The sequence below is a fragment of the Chaetodon trifascialis genome, chromosome 13 (genome assembly GCF_039877785.1).
Source record: "Chaetodon trifascialis isolate fChaTrf1 chromosome 13, fChaTrf1.hap1, whole genome shotgun sequence".
Taxonomy (NCBI): Eukaryota; Metazoa; Chordata; class Actinopteri; order Chaetodontiformes; family Chaetodontidae; genus Chaetodon; species Chaetodon trifascialis.
In genome coordinates this window covers 8232188-8257639 of record NC_092068.1, presented here as the reverse complement: position 1 = coordinate 8257639, position 25452 = coordinate 8232188, and the positions used below count along the sequence as shown (strand labels likewise).

At 40.0% G+C, this 25452-nt stretch overlaps 1 protein-coding gene across 1 annotated transcript; it reads right to left on the bottom strand.

The window, feature by feature from the left end:
• Positions 1-1020: 1020 nt before the first annotated feature.
• fam204a (family with sequence similarity 204 member A) lies at positions 1021-21888 on the bottom strand. The gene is made up of 7 exons (XM_070977786.1): positions 21520-21888; positions 21101-21185; positions 20922-20952; positions 20246-20360; positions 18550-18639; positions 4676-4785; positions 1021-4482 (listed from the first exon to the last, which is right to left on the bottom strand). Exons 1-7 carry the CDS (start codon positions 21757-21759, stop codon positions 4431-4433), a joined length of 723 nt encoding a protein of 240 aa, XP_070833887.1. The 5' UTR covers positions 21760-21888; the 3' UTR covers positions 1021-4430.
• Positions 21889-25452: the final 3564 nt, after the last annotated feature.

The following is a 25452-nucleotide window of genomic DNA, read 5'->3' as shown; positions in this document are numbered from 1 at the left end:
TCAATTTAAATAATAATTATATATTCTCACTTTAATGTCTTTGAATTTAATGAAGTGTCACAGTTAAGGAGGGCAGTCTTAAGCTGTGTTAAACTGCGTTTTCTGCATTGTTTTTACATGAGCTTACATTTTAGAAAAAAAGTGTAGGTGCTTGGTGGCCTGTGCAGCCTGTGGTTCATAATACCAGCATCTATCCCTGCAGAGTTAGTCTAAAATGCAAGTGTAATTTCAGTCATTTATTTGAGGAAAAACTATCGATTATAATGTAGATCATTTTTGACTAATGTGACCAATGGAGAAGGGCGTGTGGGCTCAAATAACCTATGCACCTAAGGCTTACAACGTACTCTGGACTGCCGCTGTCGCGCTGCAGTATAGCTGCGTTATTACCAGTATTAATTGATCAATAACAAATCCGGAGCGGTTTCTTCCCGCTTCTAATCAAGCCAGTGTTTGTAATTACCTGCTCTACAGTAGGTGAATGTTCTTCATAGGAACTCAGCAATAAATTACCACACAAGCCAGATTTACTGAGGTCTTTCCTGGGACAAATCAAGGTAATGTTAATTACACCATTAAATTCATTTGCTCAGTGAAAATCCCCCCCGGCTGCTGTAGATCATGCTGTGTCCATTCTCAAGATACAATGGGATTTCAGGTCTGTGTGCAGGGAAATAAAGTCAGGTCACTCTAAGTTATGCAGTAAAGGCATGTTTACACACTATAGCATAAGAGGAGGTCTTAAAGTAGCACAGACAGTGTTAAAAACAGACCACAAAGGAAGCTTTAACATATTAATATATGTTGCACAACTTGACCTGGTTGGCCTCACAAATGATATTCTCTCTTCAGGTACTCGGCACTGCTTAAGATGTCATTACCTCTGCTGGGACTGTTAAATGGTTCCATAAAGAAAAATGAAATATTCATTAACTTGGTTAATAATTCATCCAGATAAAATGCAGTATGTGGTTTGCAGAGTGAAGATGAATGCATAATGAGTGCATGCTCAGCATATTTGTGCTTGGGAATGTTTTTATTTCGCGATAGCAAAAGAAGAAATTAATTGAAAGTTCATTTTCATTTTTTTGTTCTATAAGTTATGCTAAATGATAAAATAGATGCTTTCCAAGCAGTTTCAAAGTGAGAAACAATTAAGTGGGTGTATATGTAACCCACATATTACAGTATGGCTTTTAATTAGAGAGAAAATGCATTTAAACAGTCTTTATCAAACTGTAAATGTTAGCTTGACCTAATTCCCCCAGTTTGAGGAAACTGTGTAAAGCACTTTGTACTTTTCTGCTGAAAATTGGTACCATAACCTACGCTTATCATGTGACAAAAGGCTGCAGAATGAAACTGGATATTCAGAATTGCATATGAAGTTTGGTCATTACTGAAAAGATCCAGTTGCTGCTCCAGATGTAACATCAAAAGTCTCCTGACTCTCCAGTCCAGAAGCAGCAGTGAGTGTGTGCACGCTGCTTCAGTTAACACTGAAGTGGTAAAGTGTTCCCACATCACCTCACTGCAGTGTAAACACCGCTCATCCAAACACTGTCAAACTAATTTCCTCACACCACAGAGGTCCATTTTGGCTTCCAGATAAATCAGTTCTTTCTCTAATGATCAATTGTGACACCCATAATCACTGGAAGACTGTAGCGCTGAATAAACAGCATGTCCTTTGTGTTAGAATTTGGTGCATCTTGACAAACACGACCCATTAAACAACCCTGTGGCCTTTTTCAAACGCGATAATTACACTAATTAAAACTGCAAAACATCTGAGAGGGCTACAGATGTGCCAGAATTAAACAGGTCATTAAATGAGTCGAGGACTATGTCAACATCCACGCTGCCTGTCGCTCCCACAATACGTTACCTTGAGAAGAAAGGAATAAAAACGCTGCCGTGTACTCAAACATGATTGACATATCACGTGAAACATTTTGGGGGCTTTTCGCAGTGGTCCTGCGGTCCAAAACACATTGTTTTCTAAAATGTTGTGTCCTGTTAACGTGTTTCTCTATTGTTCTGTCAGAAATGCTGCAGTGTTTTGTTAATGAAGTCATCTAATGTTGTATTTTGTCCCTCATTGCCACCTGTGCAGCAGTTTTCCAATAGGAGCGAGTGAGAGTTCCCCTTGAGAAACGTTTTGAACTTTTAATACTGACTGAAAGCTTTATTTACACGGCGAAAACTCAATGACAGCAAGCGTTAGAAGTCGTAGGCGCACAATAAAACGCAACATTGCGCCAAAAATGTGATCTAAAACCTTGAACAAAACGGCAAAAAGCAGCATTACCATGTCTGATCTCCTCCTTGCGTTAGGTGTGAGGTGTTTTGAACGTTGCTTGCCTTTATCTGCTGCATCTGGGAGATCTCGCCTTTGAGTTAATCCTCTCCTAGCTGGTGATAGCAGCCAGCGATAGCGCTGATGTCTCGTTAGCAGCGACACATGTTCCCTTTCATACAACAGGAGCTTTCCGACCATTTAATGGGATTGTTGCTGTTGTTTTTGTTTTTTTTACCCACCCTCCACACAACAAACACTTTTCCTAGAAGTGTTTCGACATGTGCCCAAGGAATTTCACAACAAATCAGCCTAGGTCAGGGGCTAAGATTGGCCTCCAGGAACAGACTATTGAAAACAGCTCCTCAACATGACGAGAGGGGGAAGTGGATTTTCCAGCTTAAAAGCAGAATCATCTCTGCTCAAGGCATTACCCTGTGTTCCAAGAGATTAATAAAGTGAGATGCTATTGATATGGCGCTGCGCTGCTCCTGGATCAGTGCCGGTCATGTTCACTGACAACTACTAGCTTTGAAAAATGGCTACATGGCCTTTAAATATGGGAAACTTTGCATTTTGTTTTTAATGTTGTTGAGATGATAAACAGAATTTGGAATATAACCTTATTGAAAAGTCCCATTTCTAAGAAGTTGTGTAATGTTTATAAAGCAGGAAAACGCATCCTCAATCCAGTACTGTCCTCTGGAGTTATCCAAAACCTTTGAAGGCCCTAAAATTCAGCTACTCTTTGTCCTGTTAAGAAAGCATCTGCTGATGTTTCCTCACTCAAGACACATTTTCATCAAAGTGCAGAAATCCCACGTTGTACTTTGATGTGCTTAACACAGTTTTAACTCGTGTCTCATTACAGAGATAATTAATAGTTTAATTAGCATCAATTCTCACCAACTGACAGCGTCTCAGACACACCGTCACATGATTCACTTGAGTGTAAAATGATCCAAAAAGCTGGATTTTTCAGCATGTGAGTTCACACTCATGCTGTATCTAGGTTTGTTCAGCTCAGGTGTTTTGTATCACAGCTGCCTACAAACTTTTATTTCTGATGTTAAGTTCATTTTTCCTCATAGAGATTCAGCCTACGCAGCAAAGCTATGAGAATACGGATCCTCACCAGGGGACAAAGTGTCCAAATATGTGCAATGCAAACAACTTAGGTGGATTAATTTTAATTCTCATTACCTTGAAGCAAAGCAATCATTTTCTATGGTTGGGGAAAAAAAATATAAGCAAGCATTATGAATAAAGTAATTATCATTCTTGTGCTTTTTGCATGCTGTTTGCAATTAACTCTTCCTGGAATCTGAATGAGCATTTTAGAAGTGCGAGTAGCTGCGGAGGCAAACGCTGCAGATCAAAAAAAGATCAAAGCAACGGCGAGAGGAATCGACGGTTTAGACGAGTTTACAGATGCTGAAGAGAGCTCATCACACAATGAGCGGTGAGTGTAGGCTTCGAGAAACGGCGCGTGCCTCTTGTTCGGGCTGAGATACAATAGCATGTCTCCCAGCATGGGTGAGGGCCAACAGCAAAGCCTCTGTTTCATGTCTCACCCCCTCCTCACGACGTTCACTCAACTTCCAGTTTACAACTGCTCACAACTGTTTACAGCAGCCAAATTTCATTTTCTACTCCCAAATCCTATCGCACATTATCCTGTACATTGCATTAGGGCCCTAATCTTTCCTTTCTCTTCCTCGGAAGAAGAAAGGAGCGCCTTCATGATTAACCCACTTTACAGCAATAAATAAACGCATCATCCAGTAATGTACACCAGATTTAATTTGAAGGGGGAAAAAAAAGGCCAGAACGCTCAAATCACTGAAATGTAATGAAAAATAACACAATGCAGACACCAGTGGGCGCCTTAGGAATTAATTTGAATGCTCCATAATTTTTCTCTCTTGTACTCTCTGGATTGGTTTTTTCGCAGCCAACTGTGTGACTTTCCTCCCCCCCTCGCCCCTTATGCTGTTGTGAAATCTCCAAAATATACAAAAAAGAAGAAAAAGAAACAGGATCAGTCTGCCATAAGAAATAAAAAACACAATTTTTTTCGTCAAATTAACTTCAAAAATATCACAGTCTTTCTCCTCTTCGTCCGTGTTTGTCACATGAAGCCCATGTTGCTTTTGGTCTCCCATCGTTTCTTAGCCTCAAACCTGCAACGCAGAAAAACAGGAAATTACTGAACCCTTTCTGAATACATTTATAGCTGTCAACTTCAATCTCTGCATGAGTAATTCAAAGTGCAGCTAATGCAGGTTTCAGTCGCTCTATCTTAACTGTACTTGAACCCAGAGTGTCACACTTGGCAGATATGATGGCAAACATGAGGACAGAGAGACGTCATACCCCCAGGCTATTGCCTTCTTCCTTTTCTGCGCTGCCCTCAAAGCTTCCTCTTCCTGTTTGCGTTGCACAAAGTCACGGCAATCAGCGGCTCCAGCGATATTCACAGCAAGCTATTTGGAGGCAGACAGAGGAGAGGCCCATTAGAGAATGGAAATCAGTCTGTGGCAGGAAAAAGCTTTCTGACTGATGTGTCAGGGTGGCTTGTTGTCAGAATCTCAGCCTCCCAGTGCAGCCTCCTCCACACCGAAGCAAAATCCTTGCTGAGCCGAACAACACGTAAATGCTGTCCTACCATCACGGAATTGAGCGAATTTTACAAAATTGGTGATCGGGTGTTACATACAGCCTGTCACAGATAGGAACTCCGACTGATGTCCCACAGTTTCTTGCAGCATAGAAACATGCACATCATATCATAAATTAAACATGCAAGAAGATGAAGCAGCAGCACAACAATGTGGACATATAAATAAAACACTGATCGGGTGTTTGAGGACATTTTCCATGTGTAATGAACATCTAAGAATGTATTAAGATGAATATTTGGCTCTGTTTTCATCGTATCGCTCCAAAGCTCAGTTTGTTAGGTGCTGCCTCTTTTTTACTTTTGCAATGATAAAACAGTTTTTCACTTTAAAGGTCCAGCGTGTAGGATTTAGTGGCATCTAGTGGTGAGGTTGCAGACTGCAACCAACGGAATACCACCTCACTTCAGCCTCCTCCACGGTGGCCACTAGACTTGTGAAAGGCCGTCTTTAGAGACAGTGTTTGGTTTGTCTGGGCTACTGTAGAAACATTGTGGTGTAACATGGAGGAGGACCTGCTCCCTCTGTAGATATAAAAGCTCATTCTAAGGTAACAAAAACACAACCATTCTTATTTTCAGGTGATTACACATAAACCATAATTATGATCATATTCTGCCCCTAAATCCTGCACACTGGACCTTTAGGACATCTGTTGGTTGCTTCCTCATTCTGAAACTTACATTAAAGCTGAAACATTTTATTTGCTTGGTCAGTTGGCAGAAAATTTTGATAACTAATAAAATGCTTAAGTCATTACCTGAGGAAAAGTGCAAAACTGTCTTCTCTAATCTGAATATTCTGAGCCTTCTTTGAGTGTAAACTGAGCATCTTTGGGTTTTGGGCTGCTGGTCAGCATGGGCTCTGGGAAAATGTGACTGCCTTTTTTCTCTATTTTCCAGCATTTTCCAGACCAAAAGACTCCAGATGATGACCATTGGCAGATTAATGGGTCCAGAAAACAGGAGCTGGGATGGAGATTTCTGGAGCGCTTCTTGTGTTTCTCTTTCAAAATTCGACCCTACAAGCTGTTTTAGAATGTGTGACACCCACCACATTGGAAATCACAAATGTTACTGGGGGGGGCCGAAGTGCCCCATAGCTCCATAAATTACAGGAGCATTGTTTTATTAAAATTATTCTTATCTGTTTCGCCTTTTGTTTGAGGTGTTCTAAGAGGAAGTCATATTTTTAAGCTCCTGGCTTATAGTCTCTCCCACACATTGTTTCTTTTTGATTACTTCTTTTTTTTTTCTTGTTTAATGTGCAAATGAAACAACTGAATAAATAAACAATGAGCAGCAAGGTTCAGCATTTTGCCATTTTTCCTCCGTCTCAAAAAAATGTTGCAACGGCATTTTTCGCTCATCACCAGCGTAAAAGAGACTTTACTGTTTGGAGTACTGCAGGCAGTCCCCGAAATCAGAAGTGAAGAGAATGACCGTGACTGCAAGAAGCAAACATTCAAATCCCAGGGAAGACGTATGTATTGTGAAGCAGAATAATCCCAATAACCCCAGTCACACAGAAGCACGGGAAACAAAGAGAAAAATCCTGCCTCCTCTGTCACTCCTGAGATAGGTTTATTATTCAAGCAAAGGCAAACTTTGATAAACAACTTGGAACAATTTCACCAAACCTTTGGGTAATTCTCTGTAATATTCAGAGTACAATCAGGGGGGAAAGAAAGTCTTAAGGTAATGAAGAAATGTGCCACCACTGCGCCACTTGGAAAAAAAAAAAGACCTGCTGGAAAAAAAATGTTTCAATTATAATTAAGTGGGATAAACTTTATTAGAAAGACTGAAACTAAAATATCTCCTAATGCATGCTGGGATTAAGCAGGTCAGAGCGAGCAGGCAGGAAAAATTAAACTCTAAAGGCTTTTTATCACCATATTTCAGGAACCAAGGGTGTAAAATGTTCTAATTTGGGATACATTAAAAGCCATAAAGGTCTTTCAAAAAGATTAATGGTACTTTGCTTGGATTTAAGATAAGGGCTTCGGCTGGCTGCAAGTACTGGGCTCCGGCTGGGCCCTCAAGGCATTCATCTATACAGTCACTGGAAGATTTATGAAAGCGTCTGCACAGCCTGAAGCGCACAAACTATGACAGTTCTCCAGTTCTTTGCCATTTTATAGGTTTTAAAGTGCTCAAATCATGTTTTCTCCTCTTAAGAGAGTTACAACGGCTGATTGCTCTTACATTTGCAGCAGATTTGCGAGCAGATAAAACCACACCACGGCTTTCCCTGCTCTCCTTGTTGAAGTGGTGTAGGTGCAAAATGCTTCGGAGTGTCTGCGTTGACGCATAGATTATAACCAAGACGTTTAATAAATTGTTGACAAATCCGAGAACAGCTTCTGCTCTCTGTGTTTGCAGAAAAAGCCTCATTGGCTCATTCCAGGAGCAAATCAGATGAAACTGCATGATGCTAAATGGTTTCATTTGGAGATTTACAGACAGACATTTTTCTTTTTTCTATACCAGGATTACCCACATTAACCTGCTCTCCTGTGGGGTTGCATTTGAAATGCAAAAGGTCTTGAAAACACGCCTGCCATGCCATGCCAAACATTCCAAAAGCAAAATTAAAACCCCTCATTTCCCCCTCTTTTAAATTCACAACATAGCGTTTACTACATTTAAAGCATTAAAGGTCTTTAATTTTTTTCCCCTTTTTTTTTATCAGTTTAGTCTACAATCCCTGATTGTCTTTACTGGGGCTCAACATTAATGTCAACCAAGTTACCTAGGAGACAGAGCAGATCAAAGAGACAAAAAAAACCCTCAAATGTCTGATTAATCAAGCCTGCAAACAGCTTATTTCTTTTAGCCTGCATGCAAGTATGAAAATGAGATTCCGAGAGCAGTACATTGTGCAGATTTGTTCATTCTTATCTGAACAAAGCCAGCGGCAGCTTATTTCATGGATCACTGGCACTGTCAGCGCTGTGGCGCCGAGCAGGTGACGGCTCCTCTTTCTGTGGCGAGAACGAAATTAGCAAAAAGTCGGCACAAATTAGCCTCTCATATTTTCAGTAATATGACATTATTTTTCATTTACTTTTTTGATCCACTTTTCGGGATTTTTTCCCCCTCCCCTTGCGTGCATCTTAGTGCCAAATCCTTTCACATCAGAGGCTGGTGAAAAATAAGAATGAAAGTACAAAGCTGGAATAAAAGCAGAAGACAGGAAACCTCCTGCATTCTTTGTTTATGTGGCTCCTAAAAGCCAATTCTTCCCACTCCATCACATATTAATATACAATTAAGTATCCATCACAGCCATGTTTGTGTGCCTTGTGTGTCTCTCTCTGGTGTGGCCTGGGCACAGGCCTGTTAAAAACGAGGTTTATTCAAAGGATTAATAATCTGACCTTTGGAAGATTTGAGGGCAAAGAAAAAAAAAACCTCACGCACAATGCTGGCACTGCAGCAGCAGCAGCAGCTTAAGGCCACTAGGAGGGTTAAGTCAATAGTACCGTTTTCTGTTCATTCATGTTTGGGTCGTCATGGAGATTCAAGTGGAGACCCAAACATGGGGCCTCAATCCAAAAAAAAAAAAAAAAAAGGAAGAAAAGAAAATCTGCAGAGCCATACATTAGATAAACCAAGTCTATCTTAATGACAGTTTCACACTGTTTTCATTTGTGTGTCTGTTCTGTTGCATCATTTCTGAGGTGTGTGATAAATGAAAGAAGCATTAGGAAGCCTTTATGAGCTGGGCAGGGTTTACAAAAAACACTGTGGCAATTAAACAGCAAGTGCAGAAAGACAATAGCTGAATGAGAGATGAGAAAAATACATCTCCACGTGGATAAAGTGTTAAAGCTCCTATTAACAATAAGAAATAAATGAGGGCTTTAAGGAAGAAATGGCCTTAAACCCATTCATAAATTTCCTATCCAGGAAGCCTCTTCCAATTAAAACGTGTGAGAGGTGGATTAACAAGGGCTATATGGCTTTGCCTCGCTAAATCACCTCCCCGAGCTGCTCTGCTGCATTTGACGTGTAAACGATTAATGACCAGCCTAATTCCCTTATCACACTACCTTAATGCCTAAATAATGTGGCCTTAGTCAACTTTGGAAAGCAGGGCTATATAAGAAAGGAATGAATATCAGATTAGCCAGCTTGTGTGTTATTTCAGAATAATTTCTTAGAACTGAGGCGGAGGGGGAAGAAAAATGTGTTTCTGGCTGCAAAGCCTCAGTGGTGCAGCAACAGTGGGAGGGTCAAAGGATCAAGAGGTCAATCAATACCACCCATATCGCATTAGAAAGGAAGGAATACAAAGTTTCATTCAGTTATTTCATTCGGACATCTCTAAAGTGAAATAATAGACACAAAGAATGCAAATCAACCCAATTTCAGCTCTTGCATTAGGAAGCAGAACTGATGTGTGCACATACAGACCTCAAGGGTTAAAACAGTTATATCTTAATCTTTTCAACGATTTTGACAAATGTGCTGATTGCGGTAGTGGAGGTAAGATAAGTGGAAGTAAATGTAGCAAAAGCACACTGTAAAAATATTCAATTTCAAGTAAAAGCTCTGCATTAAAAATGGTACTTGACAGATGTATCATTAGATTATTCTTCCTGATGCATGACTGTCACTTTTCACTGTGTTAGCTGGCTGAGGAAGCTGTTTACTAACCGTTTCCTACTGGGTGGTACCTAGTGATTCTTTTTATTGCTGAATAATCTACTGACTGTTTTCTTGATTTGTTCTTTGCCCATTACAATGAGATTTTTAACATTGAAATTGCTTGTTTTGTCTAAACAATTGTACAAACACTATTCAGTCAACTGTAATTTAAGACAAGAAAAAGGAGCAAATCCTCACATTTAAGAAGCTGTTTGAAGCCATTTCTGCATGGAAACATTAAAGGATTAATCAGTTATCAAAATAGCTGCGGATTTATTTCCTGTCGACCGACTAATCGATTCATCGAGAAATTGTTTCTGCTGTAATTCTACATTCTGCTGGATGGTTTCATATATAGCAAAACATCATATTCCATAAGATCATCATATGTTTCACATGTAAAATCTTCATCTATTCTGTAACTAGTGACTAGAGCTGTTAATAAAGTAGTGGAGTAAAAAGTATAATATTCCTCTGAATTGTAGTGGAGTCAAAGTATAAAGTGGAATAAAATGAAATCATCAACTAGAAAATTTCGGAGCTATTTGGAGTGTGCCTGCCGCTCGGTGCCTATCCCAGTAATCAGTTTTGTGATTCTGGGTATTTGCCAAGTGGATGTGAGGGAACACTGCATGGGTGTCAGACGGTGGATGAGATAGTAGCATTCATCCACGAGTACCTGAAGCACTTACTGGTGACAGTATTTGGCAGTAATAGTTCTACTGCTACTTCAGACAGTAATTTGACCGGAACAAGTATTAATAGCAGGAGTTGTATCGCGGAGGCCATTGTCACAACAGGTATCAAGGCATCGTGAACGTCATGGGTAACACCTGCACTGAGCGACCTTAAAGCTGCTGTTTAACATGTCCTGCTATAAAAGGACAAAGTGGCCGTCATTACAGTGAGAAGAGCCGGGCGTGGATATTAGATCCATAGGCAGCAACAGCTGAAGCCAAAACTTATCATCAAAAAGTGCAAATCATATCAAAAAAGTCTGAATCACTTTTCCATGTGAAGATATGATGATGCACTATGGGTCCAAAGAGGGGCGGTGGGTGTGACAATCTCTGATCATTGTGCATGTGGAAAGATATCACAGGTTCTTATGACGCTCAAGACAACAATTAGTCGAATCACCAAGAAAAGGCACAGCACACCATTCCACTCAAACTGCACATTTCATCTGTTATTTGTAAAAATGTGTTGGCGGTGTTGCAAGGCCAGTTTTTAGCTAATTGTCTGCTCAGAAGATGACAATGAACAACTACACTACAATAAAGTACTGTTCTGGAGTAAATGTACTTCAACTAACTACAACAACTTCAACAATAACTACTTCAATACTAAATTCAAGTACAGTAAAAGCACGGTTATACAATTTATAAAGTGAAAGCATTATTTACATCAAAATGCCAAACAAAATGTCACTAAACGCATCTCCACGTCGCTGTGTCCTCGCACTGTTTCTCCAATTAGTCTTTCTCGGGGCAGCCTCGTAAGAGCATTTTGTAATCTTGCCTCCACTTCGACAAACAGAATTACATGGCGAGCAAAAAGAAAGCCACTCCAGGGAAAGCACAGTAGAACACCCATGCCTCCATTTTCTCGTCTAGTAATCTGATGCTAGATACACATGACATGTCATCTTTAGGGAGTAGACCCCCCCCCCCCCCCAAAAAAAGAAAAAGAACAAAAAAAATCTCTGAAAGTTCGGCTGCTTTGTGCACATGCCATTATCTTGCCTCTTCTGAGTAGGGTAGGCTTATTAGCAAGCTTTGAACTCACACTTACAATAATATGCCATCAACAGTTTTATAAGCTAATTAGAAAAAACAGTTTAATTAATGAGTGACTGGCAATAAAATGGCAATCATGAAAAAAGAAACCGAGGGTGCTAAGCTTCCACTACCACCAATTAAGGCCTAATTACAAACAAATTATATATGTGTTTTGCTGTGGGCTTTAATTTAAAAAAAATGGCTTTAATTAAAAGAGAAAACATGCTAATTAATTAAACAGCACACAAATCTACATTGAAAAGTATGCTTTGTCTATCAAGTAATTAATGAAATACAATAATCCAAATGAGATTCCCAGGCATTTGATAAAAGCTTAGTACCCATTTCAAAATCCATTTCAAAATTAATGGGCGAAAATTTAATGTGAGTCATCCGGAGATACAATAAAAGTTCATTCAGTGATAAATTGCTTATGCTGAAGGAAAAATGAACAAAGAGGAGAGTTTCCCTAAACTCTCTGCTAGGTGGCCTGGGGGGGCTAGCAGAGGAGACAGAGTCAGCCTCCTACTCTGATGTGGGGCGGGGAAAGTCAGAATCTGATAAAGCCCACTTTCCACAAAAGCGCTGCTCATTAATTTTTTGATTACAAACACGGGGCATGGCAGCGAGAAGGTGGTGAGAAGAAAAAAGGTGTTAAAGAACATGAATATCATGAAACACTCTTAGTTCAGCTCTTTGTTTCAACTAAGCCACCATGTCTCCTCTGACAAAATGCTTCGCCACCTTTGTTTCACAGCATTTAAGCGAGGCTTTCCAAAGGGTAGATTTCAAGGACAGTGGGGCTTTTCCTTTCAGCAGCTGCTTCTATTGAAATATGAGCTGGAACATAATGAGGGATATTATAACCATCCGCAGGTTCAAACGCGACAGAAACTATAAATGGCTCCAGTTAATACATATTCATATGGATAATTATTCTGTATTAAGTGATCCATCTATTAGGCGGGAGACCTTCTTCAACTATTTAGAATGATTGGGTTAATCTTGCTCAAAACCGGGTCTAAAGAGAGGTCCACCAGCCAAAGGCCATCCAGACAACAGGAAGCCACTGGTCAAAAATGAGGCTGCAATAGGGTGACAAATTTAGGTGAGCCAAAGGCAAGGTGCTGCTGTGCTGAAGCAACATAACAGAAAGCCACAAATGTTAAACAGTTTTTTTTTTTTCTGAGTGCTTATGACACTTCTAAACACAAACAACGTGTTATATTGACAAATTCACAGTGCATGTAAACATATCTGGAGCAGTAGCCTTCAAAGTGGCGTTTTCATAGCGCTTTGAACAGAAGTGGAGCGTGTCCACAGTGTGTTTTTACTTTATTGCCCTTCAGTCTGAAAAGTATCACTGCAATTACATATAAAGAGAGCAGCGTTCTTAAGTCTTTGTTGCATTTAAATGTAGTGACTGGGTTAGAATCAAGTGTAAACCCACCATGAGGTCATCCATCGGTTTGTGAACTATCGTTTTGAAGCCTCGAGTTTGGCAGTGTGGCTATCACCATCTTGGTTTTTTGGAGCAAGAAGTGACCATATTTTGACGGGAGCTGGGGAGGATATGCATTGCTACACCTCCATATTGATTGGATCTAACTGAGAACCAGGCCACATGCAGTGATAGCAAAGAGAAGCATACCCAGCTTCATTATACATTTTACTCTCATGCTGGATTGAAGAACACTTGAAACTAGTGAATGAGACCTTAAAGTCAATAGGAAAATGTTTACTGGAGTAATAAATCAAGTGAGAAGTCGGGTCATTTCCACATAAACTTACATACAATTTGGCTTCTTTTACAGCCAGTGGAGTCGCCTCCTGCAGGCCAGTAGAAAGAAAGCAAGTTTAAGGCACTTCTACACTGGTTTCACTTTTCAAACCCAAAAGCTCAGTCTACTATTCACCTGACCAATATTAAAGGTCAGTGTAAACAGCTGCACCTAATGAGACCTAACTGGATTATAGCCAGTGAATCAAGGACTGAATGAAAAATATTCTGAATACAACTATGAGGTCAACTTATTGCAGCTTATTACTGAACATCCACTAGATTCTACTGCATTTGATCATCACTTCAATTAATAATGAGAATAAAGGTCTATTTCCAACTGACTTGAGTCTGCTGTGGGAAGGATGCACTAGCACGATTAACACTTTGTAGCATTTGCAGGTCCAATTTGAAAAGACGGTGATTCTTGTATTATAAAACTGTCTGAACAGTTCAACAACAGGTATGTCTGAAATATACTGATCCTCCATAGTGCCTCGCTCTTTTGCACTGTATAGACTACAAAGAAAAGCAGCCTGTCAGAACATATATGCTTCTTTGTGTGTGATAACATTTGCAGGCCTGCCTACTTCTTTCCTGTTGGTTCAGGAGAGGCCAGCAGCCATGCAACTACTTTTTATTTTTCATATTCTTTAGCTCCTGAAGTAATGAAATGGACTTGACACCCCCTATTGTGACAACCTAAGAGGGTTTCTGTTTTGAAGTGGTAATGCCACTCTAATAGCTGTGATGAGTGCTATGGGGGAACTGTAAGCTCTAACATGGCGTGACAGTCTTTTGTGGTGAAATATACCCACTTACTATAAATAAAGTACAGCTCCTGACTATTTCAAAAGACCTCGGTGGCTCTGTTTTACAAAGAGAAAAAAGAACGAGGGAGTAATTATTTGTTGTAAGAATCATGTTGTATAAAATACTACAATGAGAAGGTGCATTAGTGTGACAAAGAAAGTACTATACAGTAACAGTCATCTTTAGGGCACAGCGCTGAATGAAGACACCAATAGAAGTTCTTTCTAAAATTATATGCTTAGTACTTAGTTTTATTGGTAATACCAATCTAATTTCAGAAAATAAAATTCAAACTGAACTTCTAAAGACTTGATACAGTGAATCATTTTACTTGATGCAACTGGGTGTGATAACCTAGTAAGATGTTGTTTTAAATCATCAGGAGCAATCTTATTCAGTAAGTAGATATGAATGGCACCTTATCAGAGCTAGGAGTGGTCACATGTGGTGTTCCACAAGGATCAATCTTAGGACCCCTACTCTTCCTGATATACATAAAATGCTATTAAATTTGTCAATGGCTGTGAGCATTTTCTGTATGCTGACGATTTGGCTTTGTTAGCTCAAAATGTGTTTGTCAACTTTGTGGAAGATTGTTAATGCAGTTCAGTATTTAAAAGCAAGGTGTTTGAGCATATTAGAGACCACCATAGGTATAATAGTCAAAATTCATCCAAAATACACAGTGTAGAAATAGTTCTTTTGGATCTAAATCCTAAATTGTGGATCAGTTTAGCTGATAACATCATATACTTTAAAAAAAAAGAAAAAAAAAAAGCTGTGAAAACACTTTTTTAAGGAAATGGGGAAAAGGGACATGTTTAATGTGTGCATTGTTCATAAGAGAATAAAACCAAACCGACTGTCAATACATTACAAATTTTCCTGTAGATCACACTACACTTCAGATAACATAGGAAGCCCTGCTGTGTTTTGTGGTACTGATGAGTTAGCAGCTATTAGTATTGGCTCATTTACCGGGAATAGCTGCAAAATCAATCTGTCAAATGTGAGCTACTGGATGCTATCAAGGCTCTTGACAAGCTGTGAGTCATTTCTAATGTATCTGTCAGTCACTCCGAAATTACTGAATTAATTAGCCCCAAATGCAACTTACAGCAGTGTAAAATAATGTGCAGTAATTGAAGGATGGAGGCCAAGCAGAGGACTTGCACCTTTGAATCTACTGAACTACTAGCACCACTTTAGAGGAAAAAAGCTTTTTACATTATTTTGTGTCTTCTAAGGCTCGTGAAAGGCAATCTAAACATGCTGAGAAGGATCAACAGACATCTTTATGAGAAAAGAAACCCTATCTGCACAGTTTAAAGGAATACATTAGGGAGCTTTGTCTAAGCAATGGAGACATAAATAATATTTTGTTACCTAAAAGGGGATGTGATTTCTTTGCGCCATCTTCGTGGGCGTTAATTCTTTCACTTAAAAACGGAGCATGTCTTCATGAATTCATCTAAAACAAAGACTTGCAGCCTTGGGAAATATTTAAAAACTGTAATGAGAATAAAAAACCTCAACCTGCAATATCCGAGCAGCGCGTCTCAGAAGTTTGACAGATGAAAGAACACCAATCTCAGAATTTGTAAGGAGCCTTCAAAACAGGTTTTTACCAAATTGTTTTAATGTTCAGATTAAAAGAAGAAAGTAGAGCAAATGGAAATCATTAATTGATTTGAGGGAGCTCAAAACAGCAGAAACAAACATTTCCGTCTTATAAAAGGGGGATTCTGACAGCAAGCTCTCTATCTTCCTTCCATTTCTCTTTGCTTTGAGGAGATAAGTGGGAAACCGTTAGATTGAGGATGAAAATATACTGAAACATTGTCATCCAACATGTACCAGCGCCTTCTTTACAAAACAATGCCTAGAGGGACAAACAGGCCTCTTTAGTTCCTCACAGCTGTCGGAACGCTTTTGCATTTTTTGCGAAGAAAACCTGTTCCTATTCTTCTAGTGAAAAGCCTGCCACAATCATGTCTTGGTGTTATGACCGTAAACAAATTAAACATCTAAGCCATTCCGTACCAAATGAGCCACTCAATTATAACCTTGAAATTGATTCTGGCCACAGCGGGGATTATTGATCCTCTAAATGTCTGTCACAGTGCTCCTGTCAAAAGTGAACAGGAGTGCTGTAAACAAACATGTTGGTCTTAATGCTATCTGCATTACGGGCTGCATCGTTTAAGGTATAATATAATCCTTTCTAACTGATTCACAATCCTTCAAACTTTTTGCCTTTTAGCTGCCACTTCTCTTTACATTTCCCACATACTCAGCACTGTCTGTCTTTGGATTCAGAAGTGAACGATAAAGAACTTTATGTCACAGGGGTTTGGGGGATTTCAAAACGGTCAATTTACTATACTCTTGTGAAATGAAGTTATCGCTGCTAAACAATGAGTTGTGGCTGCCAGACTGCTGTCACATCCCATCACGGTTCTGGCAAGGCACGAGGCAGGTGCCAGGGAGGCGAGCACCTCGGCTCAGGCTAAAACCAATCCACCAGCGCTCTAAGAGGCTTTCTGAAAGTACAGCGCAGGTGCCACTCACAAGAGCTTTCATTTAACTCCCCCATATTTGACCACTCTGCTAGCAGTTAAGATGGGAAAATGAAAGGGCTCTGATGCCACACACTAATGTCTATTACACACTGGAGATAACAGGGCTACGCATGTAATGTCAGTTCAATGAATAGTACAACTGCTTTTTTTCATTTCTAAACACACAGCCTCGTTTTTGGAGCCTACTTATTCATTCAAGGGGGTGACGTTTTCCAGAAAAAAAAAATTCTGAGAGCACAAGACCTGTTTTTTTAAGTAGCAGCAAAATATAATTTCACACAAAAACACATTCTGCACTCCTGTTTACAGTTTGTGGTGTGATTTCTTGCTGAATAGCATCTTTTTAGGTGACACATCTAGTCATTAGGTCAGATCTTCTGCTGTCTATTTCTGATTTACTCTTTTGTTACAGGGCTGTGAAGTGGAAGGAGCCTGGCTATGGAAGTAAATGTCTCACTGACTTTTCCCATGGACAATATTATATGACTGACAGTTGGAGTGACTTGGATGGGGATGAAGTCACTGGAGCAAAAGGCAAAAACTGTGTCATAATTATCTGGTTCTTTGATAAAAAGCAAAAGGTGCAGGCCTGCAGACATGAAAAAACACAAAGGAGTTGACAGTGACTCCTAAGTTTAATTTCAGTGAGAAAAATCTGATCACAGCACTTTAAATTCTCCAAGATGTTACCAATCCACCAAGAAATAGCCTCCCATAACCCCATGCAATCCCATTTTTAGACTTTTTTGGATAAATTAAACAAACTAGATGTGACACCCAGGCTAGCCAAGGCTACTTCCTGCTGTTTCCAGTCTTTGTGCTAAGCTAAGCTAACTGGCTGCTGGCTCTAGCTTCACATGAGAGATGTATTGATGTTCTCACCTTACCCTCTGCCAGAAAGCAAAGAAGCGTATTTCCCAAAATGTTGAACTGTTCCTTTGAATCAATTCAGTTTTAGATTCTGGGTCAGTGGTGGAAGAATTCAGCAACTGCAACACTGAGTTTTGTTCAAAACTGCGACAATGAAGTGTTACGTATTTGCTACAACTCTCTGACGGGCTTCTTCTCTTTAGAATCGGAAACAGCTTATGGGTATTGTTTTATTCAGGGCTGTCTGCCCCGCTTAACCGACACACAAAAGAGCATTTCTTGGAAACTAAGTTCAGATATTAAAACTGGTGGCTACAACATAAAGCTATAGTGTAGGATCAGTACATCATATGGGGGATTCTTGTGTTTCTATGTTAAGCAACACTGGGGATATGATTAAAAGAGAAAGTTTAAATGGCGATTCGGAGCTAGCGACAATATTTCCTGAACCAGCAGCCCTGCCTACTTTGCAACTCCATTGCAATCTAGGACCGACAACGAAATCTGAGCCCACAGTGTTAGACGTGTTTGTGTTGCTACCATTACTGTACAAGATGAAAAAGCTTATGGGATGCTGTAAGCAGCACGGATCATGAAACAAAGAAGTTTAACTTTGATGCTCAAAGTACAGCAATTGCCCCAGCGGAGAAGTAACACTGCAGCTGTATGTCTTTTTAACCGCAATTATGTGTGTGTGTGGGCTACATTTTATGCTAAATTAGTTTCAAACCACTTGATCCTTGATGCCTGCCAAGGCGGTTAGTTACAAAACTTCAGGCACTGCATTTAGGGACATGTACACTTCAAAGGTATGAAACTCTTACCTGGAGAATGATTTAACAGTTGGCTTGAAAGCAATGTACCCTTCATTAAAAAGCAGAGCCAAAAGTCCTTTAGACACTGCAGCACTTCAAAACTAAGGGGAGGGCTTTCCATTAACTCAATGGAAAAGGGCTGCAGGACTGAATGGCGGGTGTCTGCGTGTGTTTTTGTTCCTCTATGTCTTTGCAGCAGAAATGGCCACGGATCCATTAGCCTGATTTGTCACAGCAGGAGCACCCCAAAGATCTCTTATCAGCACAACGTACCTCTCGAGTGGCGAGTCTGTCGCTCATCTCCTCCGCCTTTGCAATGTCCCCTTCAGCTATGGCCCTCTCTATGCTCTTTTCTAGGCCGGACTGCAGAAGAGGGGGAAAAAAATTCAGGGTTTTTTTTTTTTTTTTGGAAATAGGGGTAGAGAGAAAAAAAAAAATCAAAGAGTAACTTCAAAAGTCCCCAGGGCCTTATTTTTAATATGATTGCCATTACTACAAATATGTAGATTTCCCTTCACAAATGAAAACCTTTTTGATTGGATATTAGTGGGGAAATCTTAGAAATGCTACAGGAGATTACCAAACATAAATGTGACTCTTTAATTACACATTTCCATTACAGGCCTAAGCAGAGGGGGTGCAGAGAAGCCCCCGGTTACTGATGGCAAGGCAGTTCTGCTGTGATGAGCCTATCTGAGGAAGCGGAGGACCAGATTTCTTCAGCCCCAAAAATTTCATCATGCTAAAACTGGAAAGAGGCTGTAATTATTAATGTGTCTCTTCTGAAGTATTGTTTGAGGGCCTTCACTCAATGGTAAAAGTCCACTGACAATACCATCAGGATTAAAAACGCAGAATTTGTAAAACAATTTCCTCTCGTTGCTTAGTCTTAATTTTGCTTTATATAGTTTATTATTCTGCACATAAAGTGAAGCTGACACTGATACAACCTCACCTGTGATCTCAATTATCATCTATTGTGTCTCACAAGCAAAATCCAAACTGACAAACCATCATCCTTCGTGCCATGAAATGTGTTTTTAAGGTCACTGAAGAAATGCTGTTAGCAGATGAATTAATCACATCTGGCTGCTATGACAGCTTTTTCCTCAAATGACTGTGTGAAGGACTCGGCAGAAGTAAAAAAAAAAAAAAAAAAAAAGATATATTAATTACAAGGAACTGCATTTGAGGGATGAAGGAGCCCCTCATTATGTTGATGTGACAAGTTCTGTTTCATTCAGCTTGTTAATCATTTCCTTTATCCTTTCATAGTTGCCCTATTCAGAATGAGGCTAAAATCAGCAAAAACTCAATTTTATGCTGCTCTGAGATAAATTAAGCACAAAATACTCCAAAATAATCATTAAACGGATTTCAAATTGAAATGTGAACAGTTCCCATTCACTGGGTCAGCTATAATGTTCATCAAGCTTGCAAATATTTTGCTTCATTGGCAATTTGCAAGCCTTTGCATGAGATGTTCATTCATCTTTAAGTGCAGAAATGCAATCGAATGAAAGAAAGTTAACTTAGTTACTTCAGTGATGAATTCCTCAGCAGTGCTACATGTCCATTTATTATCTAACCATTCATTTAAATGTTCTAGCTGTAATCACAGAGGGTGTATGAGGCACTCCAACCCTCTCTTCTTTTGTCAAGCAAAATTTTGATTTTCATTAGGTTTCTTACAGAGGAAAAACCTACATTTGACTTTAATCCCAACCGCACAAGAGAGGAGATTCATCCTAATCTTATCACTAAATGTAGCCAAACATAATCTTTAATATTCATCACAGTGTCAGGTTGACTTAACACGGGGATTCTTCTAATCCACGTCATATCACATGAAACAATGAGAGGATACAGTGGCACGGAAACACAAAGGATGGGAAGGTGTTACTAACAGCTACGACTGACACAGTATTAATCCACAACAGATAAGTTGGAAGGCAGGAGTCTTTGTTACCTTCGGAGGGGGTTTGGAACATGCAGGGGGATGAAATCGATCATTTACACCAAAATACTGCTTAAGCTCATCCCAGTGCTTCTCCCGCTTCTCCCGCTCCTCCCGACTCTTTCTGCTAACAGAAAAAAATGCGTGTTAATGTTCATTACATGTAGAGCAGCACTGTAATAAGGCAAACTATCCTTGTCCATCCGACTGGACTCTCTTTCAGCCTCTCTGCTGAAATCAGACACGTATGTCTCATTGAGGGTGTCTCACACAGCATAGCAATGTCATTAGTGTCGGTGAAAAGGTACGATCTCTGTTTCTTGCAAGTTTTTTAAAGCGCACCATGGGTTGTTGGGGTTTTTTTTTACCTTCCAGGCAGCCACTGGATTCTAGTCCCGTCAATATGGCATGAGGATCATCTTTCAGATTTGCAATTTGCTTGTGTTAGATTACTGTTAACATCATGTCTGCATTTATGTTTGTTAAAGAATGCCGCAATTGCATGACAGTGCCACTGGAAATCCTGCTGGTGTGAAGGTCCAACATGTGAAATTTTAGACTTGGCTGCATTCAAAAGGTTTTTGTTCGGGGAGGGCACGCTTTCATTTGCCACAGATGCATGGCAAGAATTATATGAATGTTTTGTTGTTTAAACTAATTTCCCTGGTCGGTCTTTAAAATTAGATACCTTGTTTCTATAGGTTCCTCACTTTCCGTACCTGTCGAATGACATAAGAGACACAGTGAAAGGTTAGCAGGTAAAATATCCATAAGGTGCTCTATGACATACAGCATTAAGAGGGTGGCCCTAAGTTCTAATATGGGTATGAGTGTAAAGGTTGATTTTCATTGTATCATCACTGACACCTTTCTTGTGTCGTCTTCTTTTTCTTTTCCTGGGGACCTTCATTATCTTCATTTCGTCATTCTTCTTGCGTAGATCCTGGAATTTCTTCAAAACACACACACACACACACACACACACACACACACACACACACACACACACACTGAATTCACAGGAGCACCCCAACCCCTGATCTACGTCTGCTGTACACAGATCGTGTTATGACACACACGTAATGCAACAGGGCTTCAAAAACATGGCATTATCACATTCGGTTCAAGCAGAGCTGGGGATTCAAATGAAAGTGTAAATGTCAGTACGTGTTGTTTAAGAATTACCCCTCAATTACAGACAACACCACAGGTGGTCTGCATGCAGGCTGCTGGTATTTCGCAGAACAAATGCTAAGCTCAGCTCATTGCATACCAATTCGACATACTTGCCACATTTCTTGGGATATACCAGGCATAGTACAGTTCGGTGAATCACTGTCTGCATCGTTGGCAGCGTGTGTCTGCTGTACTTCCACCACTGTTCCCGTGTTTTCCCCGGCAGAGCTCAACTTTTCACCGGAGCTCTCACTCTTCTCAGCCTCCCTCCTCCTCTCATCATCATCCTCCTCGTCATCTGTACTGAGGTCGTCTTCGGTTAAACCTTTGGGCAAGAGTCCGCTGTACATTCTGAGACAGTAGTATACAGTCACGTTATAAGGTAATGTATCATTCCCCTGCACTAAAAAACCGACAGAAATCGGTAAATTACAGATTTTGGCAGCAGTTGTTGGGGCAGCCTCACATTTCCGGGTAAACAATGTGACGTGTATGGTAAGAAAGCACCGATTGGCTGATAGCGAGGAACCGTTGAACACATGATCCAATAAGAACTGTACTCACAAAGGCAGTGCAGCTTTGCACAAGGACGAGACAAAACCTCTTATTGGCTGTTTCGGTAGAAACGGCATTAAACGTTTTACACAGACGTTAGTGTGAATTTTCTTGCTATAGTGACACTGTCATCTTAGAAAAGACGGATAGACCAAATGTTATAGCAGCCTAAGCTAGTTTTAGCGATGAACTAAAGTCAAGAGCAGGCTGTTGTGGAGCATTTCTAATTGAGGTGAGCCAGGCTACTGACAGGTCCGTGAATTACCAGGAATCATTCAAATGTTAACCTATATTTGTGTCATGTTCTCGGCGAGATAAGCTTCCCTCTATGACCAATGGTTCGCAATTTGCTCAAAGTGCTTTGGGCATTACATTATTATTAGAATGATTAGCATGCAAATCTTGTATAGCCCCTGGCACTGGCGCAGGCACATCTACCCTTAAATTGCTCTTTCACACTCATTCACATGAGGCTTTCTTTTGGTTGCATCTTATTGCAATGCCAATAATCTACATAAATTATAGCCTGCATTTTGTGTGCCATATAAATGTAGAATAATGAGTGAGACCCATAAGACCAGTGTGGCTATATATAAAGAGGTCCATAGCCAGGCCAGGCTCAGGTGTGATGGGCACTTTATATGGACAGAAGTTTCTGGAAAAAATAATAAAACATATGCATATATTTATGCTCATATAGATAAAATACATATTGACATTATAAAATAAACATTATTCATTTGAAACTGAATCTCTGGGTTTTGGGCTCTGGGAACTTGCAACTGGCGTATTTCACTATTTTCTGGCATTTCATAGACTATATGATTCCTCAAAAGGTAATCCACAGGTTAATCCATAATGAGAATAATATTAAGTTGCAGCCCTAAAATCAGACACTGTCTGATGACAGAATAAGAGAACACATTTTGACACATTTTGGTTGCAAAACAAAAAGGTTTGATACCCAGCCCTGCCTTGTGGCCCAATGTAAAAACCCCATAAATAAAGAAACCTGGACACCCTGCACTCTCCTTGACCTTCCTGTAGCCTGAGATGACTAAGATTTACACAGTTCAGCTTTGCCGAACTGCAGTGCATATTAAACTGGGGCGATCAGGCTTATGCTGTATTGAATGTCATCTCCAACATGTAAAATCTCTATCTCATCCTCGGAAATATGCAACCATTAACTGGTATCACTCACTCAGCATTATCGTGACTTTAATTACTCGTGTGACAAGTTGATGAGCACGGCGGCGTCTGAAGGTAAATGAGAGTCACAAAGTCCTGTTAATACTAAACAATTTTGGCATTACAGGTCTGAATCATTTCCTTATTGATTACCAGACTTTGTGTTCTATTTCACACTTGAATTAATGTCTCTCAGCTTTCCCACCATCCATCTCTGTCTCTCTCTCTCTCTCTCTCTGTGTCTCTCTCCCTGGCATGTGCTCCAGTTCATTATTTCCGTCATTTCTTGGTAATTTGGAGTTGGCTGTTTAAAACTTAGAGCCTCTTATTAAGTTTTGGCCATGGTGGATAAGAGGCAGGACTGTAAGAGCACAGAGATAAACTAATCATCTTAAAACCCTAATTATTAGTATCTTACTGTGACAGACTGTTTTTGCGAGCCAGCCAAATTGAGCCTCAAATGAGGAAAGGCATATCTGTGGAAGTGGTAATAATTTTAAGTCATCTCGATCTGGCTTGGTGTGGCAGAATTCATTAGTGCAGATTAGCACTGTGTGTACAAAGTAAATGAGATATCTAATAGCAAACGTGGAGGTCCGGGGACTCTTAATTTCCTCCCCAATATGAGGGATGATGTTAAGAGGTGATTATATATATTTTAACATTGTGACTTCTGCTATGTAGATTTGTCGACTCCTTTACGAAGCGCTTACACTAAACAGTGTCACTTAACCGTTGACCTGTCACCTTCCTCTGGATTCCAGCTGCAAAAAGGTGACGAGAGCGAACCCACAAATCAGATTAAACTGTGTTACTCTGATGCAGAGGCAAGCTGATTTTTTTTTTTTTTTTTTTCCACATGAGGATCCGAAAGAAGTTAATTATGTGTGTAAGGAGAAGGTTGGGGAAAAAATAATAAGATTACAAAGAATAATTTGCTGATATAATTACACCAAAATTGGGTACACACAATTGTAAAATACATGTATTGCTTGACCTGGGTTAGCCAGTGAAATAAATCCTCCTTCTATAGCCTTTGTTAATTTGTTTTTATCATCTCCAAGTGGTGTTTGTGCAGGCAGTTCAATTTGCATGTGTAATTCCACTGTGCAAATTGACAACAAGTAGATAATTCGAGGAAATAGGCTGGTTGCAGGCCCCTGCTATCTTCCCAAGCCTATTCATTTTGAGGAACCGCTGAGGCATGAAACTCATACATCAACTATTTCCTGACAACGCTTAGGCTTATTGTCCCCTAAAATGTCATTACAGCCATTATTTATGAAGCTAATTCATTTATTAAACCATATTTACTCTGACAGAATTTGTCACATTCTATCCATATCCCGAGCATTGCTTTTGAACAATGTCTTTCAGTGAGTATGTGTGAACACGTACAGCCTCGCAAAGTTTTGAATCGACCCTATTTGTCGCTCATAATGGTTGGAATATTGCGAAAAATGACAGCAGTTCTCCGTTTTGTATTGACTTTATTCATGGAAACTTTTCATGGCAAAAGCCTGCGACCTGTGTCACAGAAGACCAGTGAAAATAGTGGTAATAACCTGCATCCTTTTTTGTATTTTTGTCCTTGCAGAGCAGAGTTAACATGAAGGTAATCAGATGAATTGCAGCTATTTTAGCAGTGCTGATAAATCCCCCTCTGACAGCCTCCTTCCCAAATGAGTGTGTATTAGTCTCTTTTAACGCATTGCAGTCAGACGTCTGAAGCTAAAGAGTTCTCGCATCGAGCCTCCTGGCCTGTTGCTGCTGACTTATGGATCTGTCAGTTTAGCGCAGCACACTTCCTGACAGTGTGGATAATTTGCAATTGTGAGTGATGAAGTAACACATGGGGGGGGGGTCATACATTTTAATGTTACATGTTCTCCCTGGATTATTCCGTCATACCATTCTCCTGCATCTCTTTCTTTGGACTTACCTGTCACCCAAAAGCACTTATCACAGCAGTGGCGATGAGTTGTGTTTGAACTGTTTTACAATATTGATTTGGAGGCATGACATTTTAATTAATACTGGGTGTTAGCTGTCATATAGGCAGCCAGCCTCATTGGTTAGAATATGAGACGTGCGGGGTGGGGGCAGTGAAGATAAGGCTAAAGCACTTACTGTGAAAAGGCTGTAAAAAGGGATCAATGTGGAGGGAGAGAGACAGTCATGGGCTGAATTTAAGGTGGAAAAAACAGTAATATCTGTGCTCACTGTATTTCTGTCAAGGTCTATTCTCTGCCCGATAACACAAATCATTGAGACACAGCGTGCCTTCTGTCTTCCAC

What these genes read in the sequence shown, in the direction of transcription:
- fam204a (XM_070977786.1), bottom strand. Translation starts at nt 21,759, where the DNA reads ATGTACAGCGGACTCTTGCCCAAAGGTTTAACCGAAGACGACCTCAGT. An exon ending in GTTCCAAACCCCCTCCGAAG is followed by an intron (nt 18,640 to 20,245) that starts GTAACAAAGACT and finishes CCTCTTCTGCAG; the next exon opens with TCCGGCCTAGAAAAGAGCAT. An exon ending in AAGAAGGCAATAGCCTGGGG is followed by an intron (nt 4,483 to 4,675) that starts GTATGACGTCTC and finishes TCTGCGTTGCAG; the next exon opens with GTTTGAGGCTAAGAAACGAT.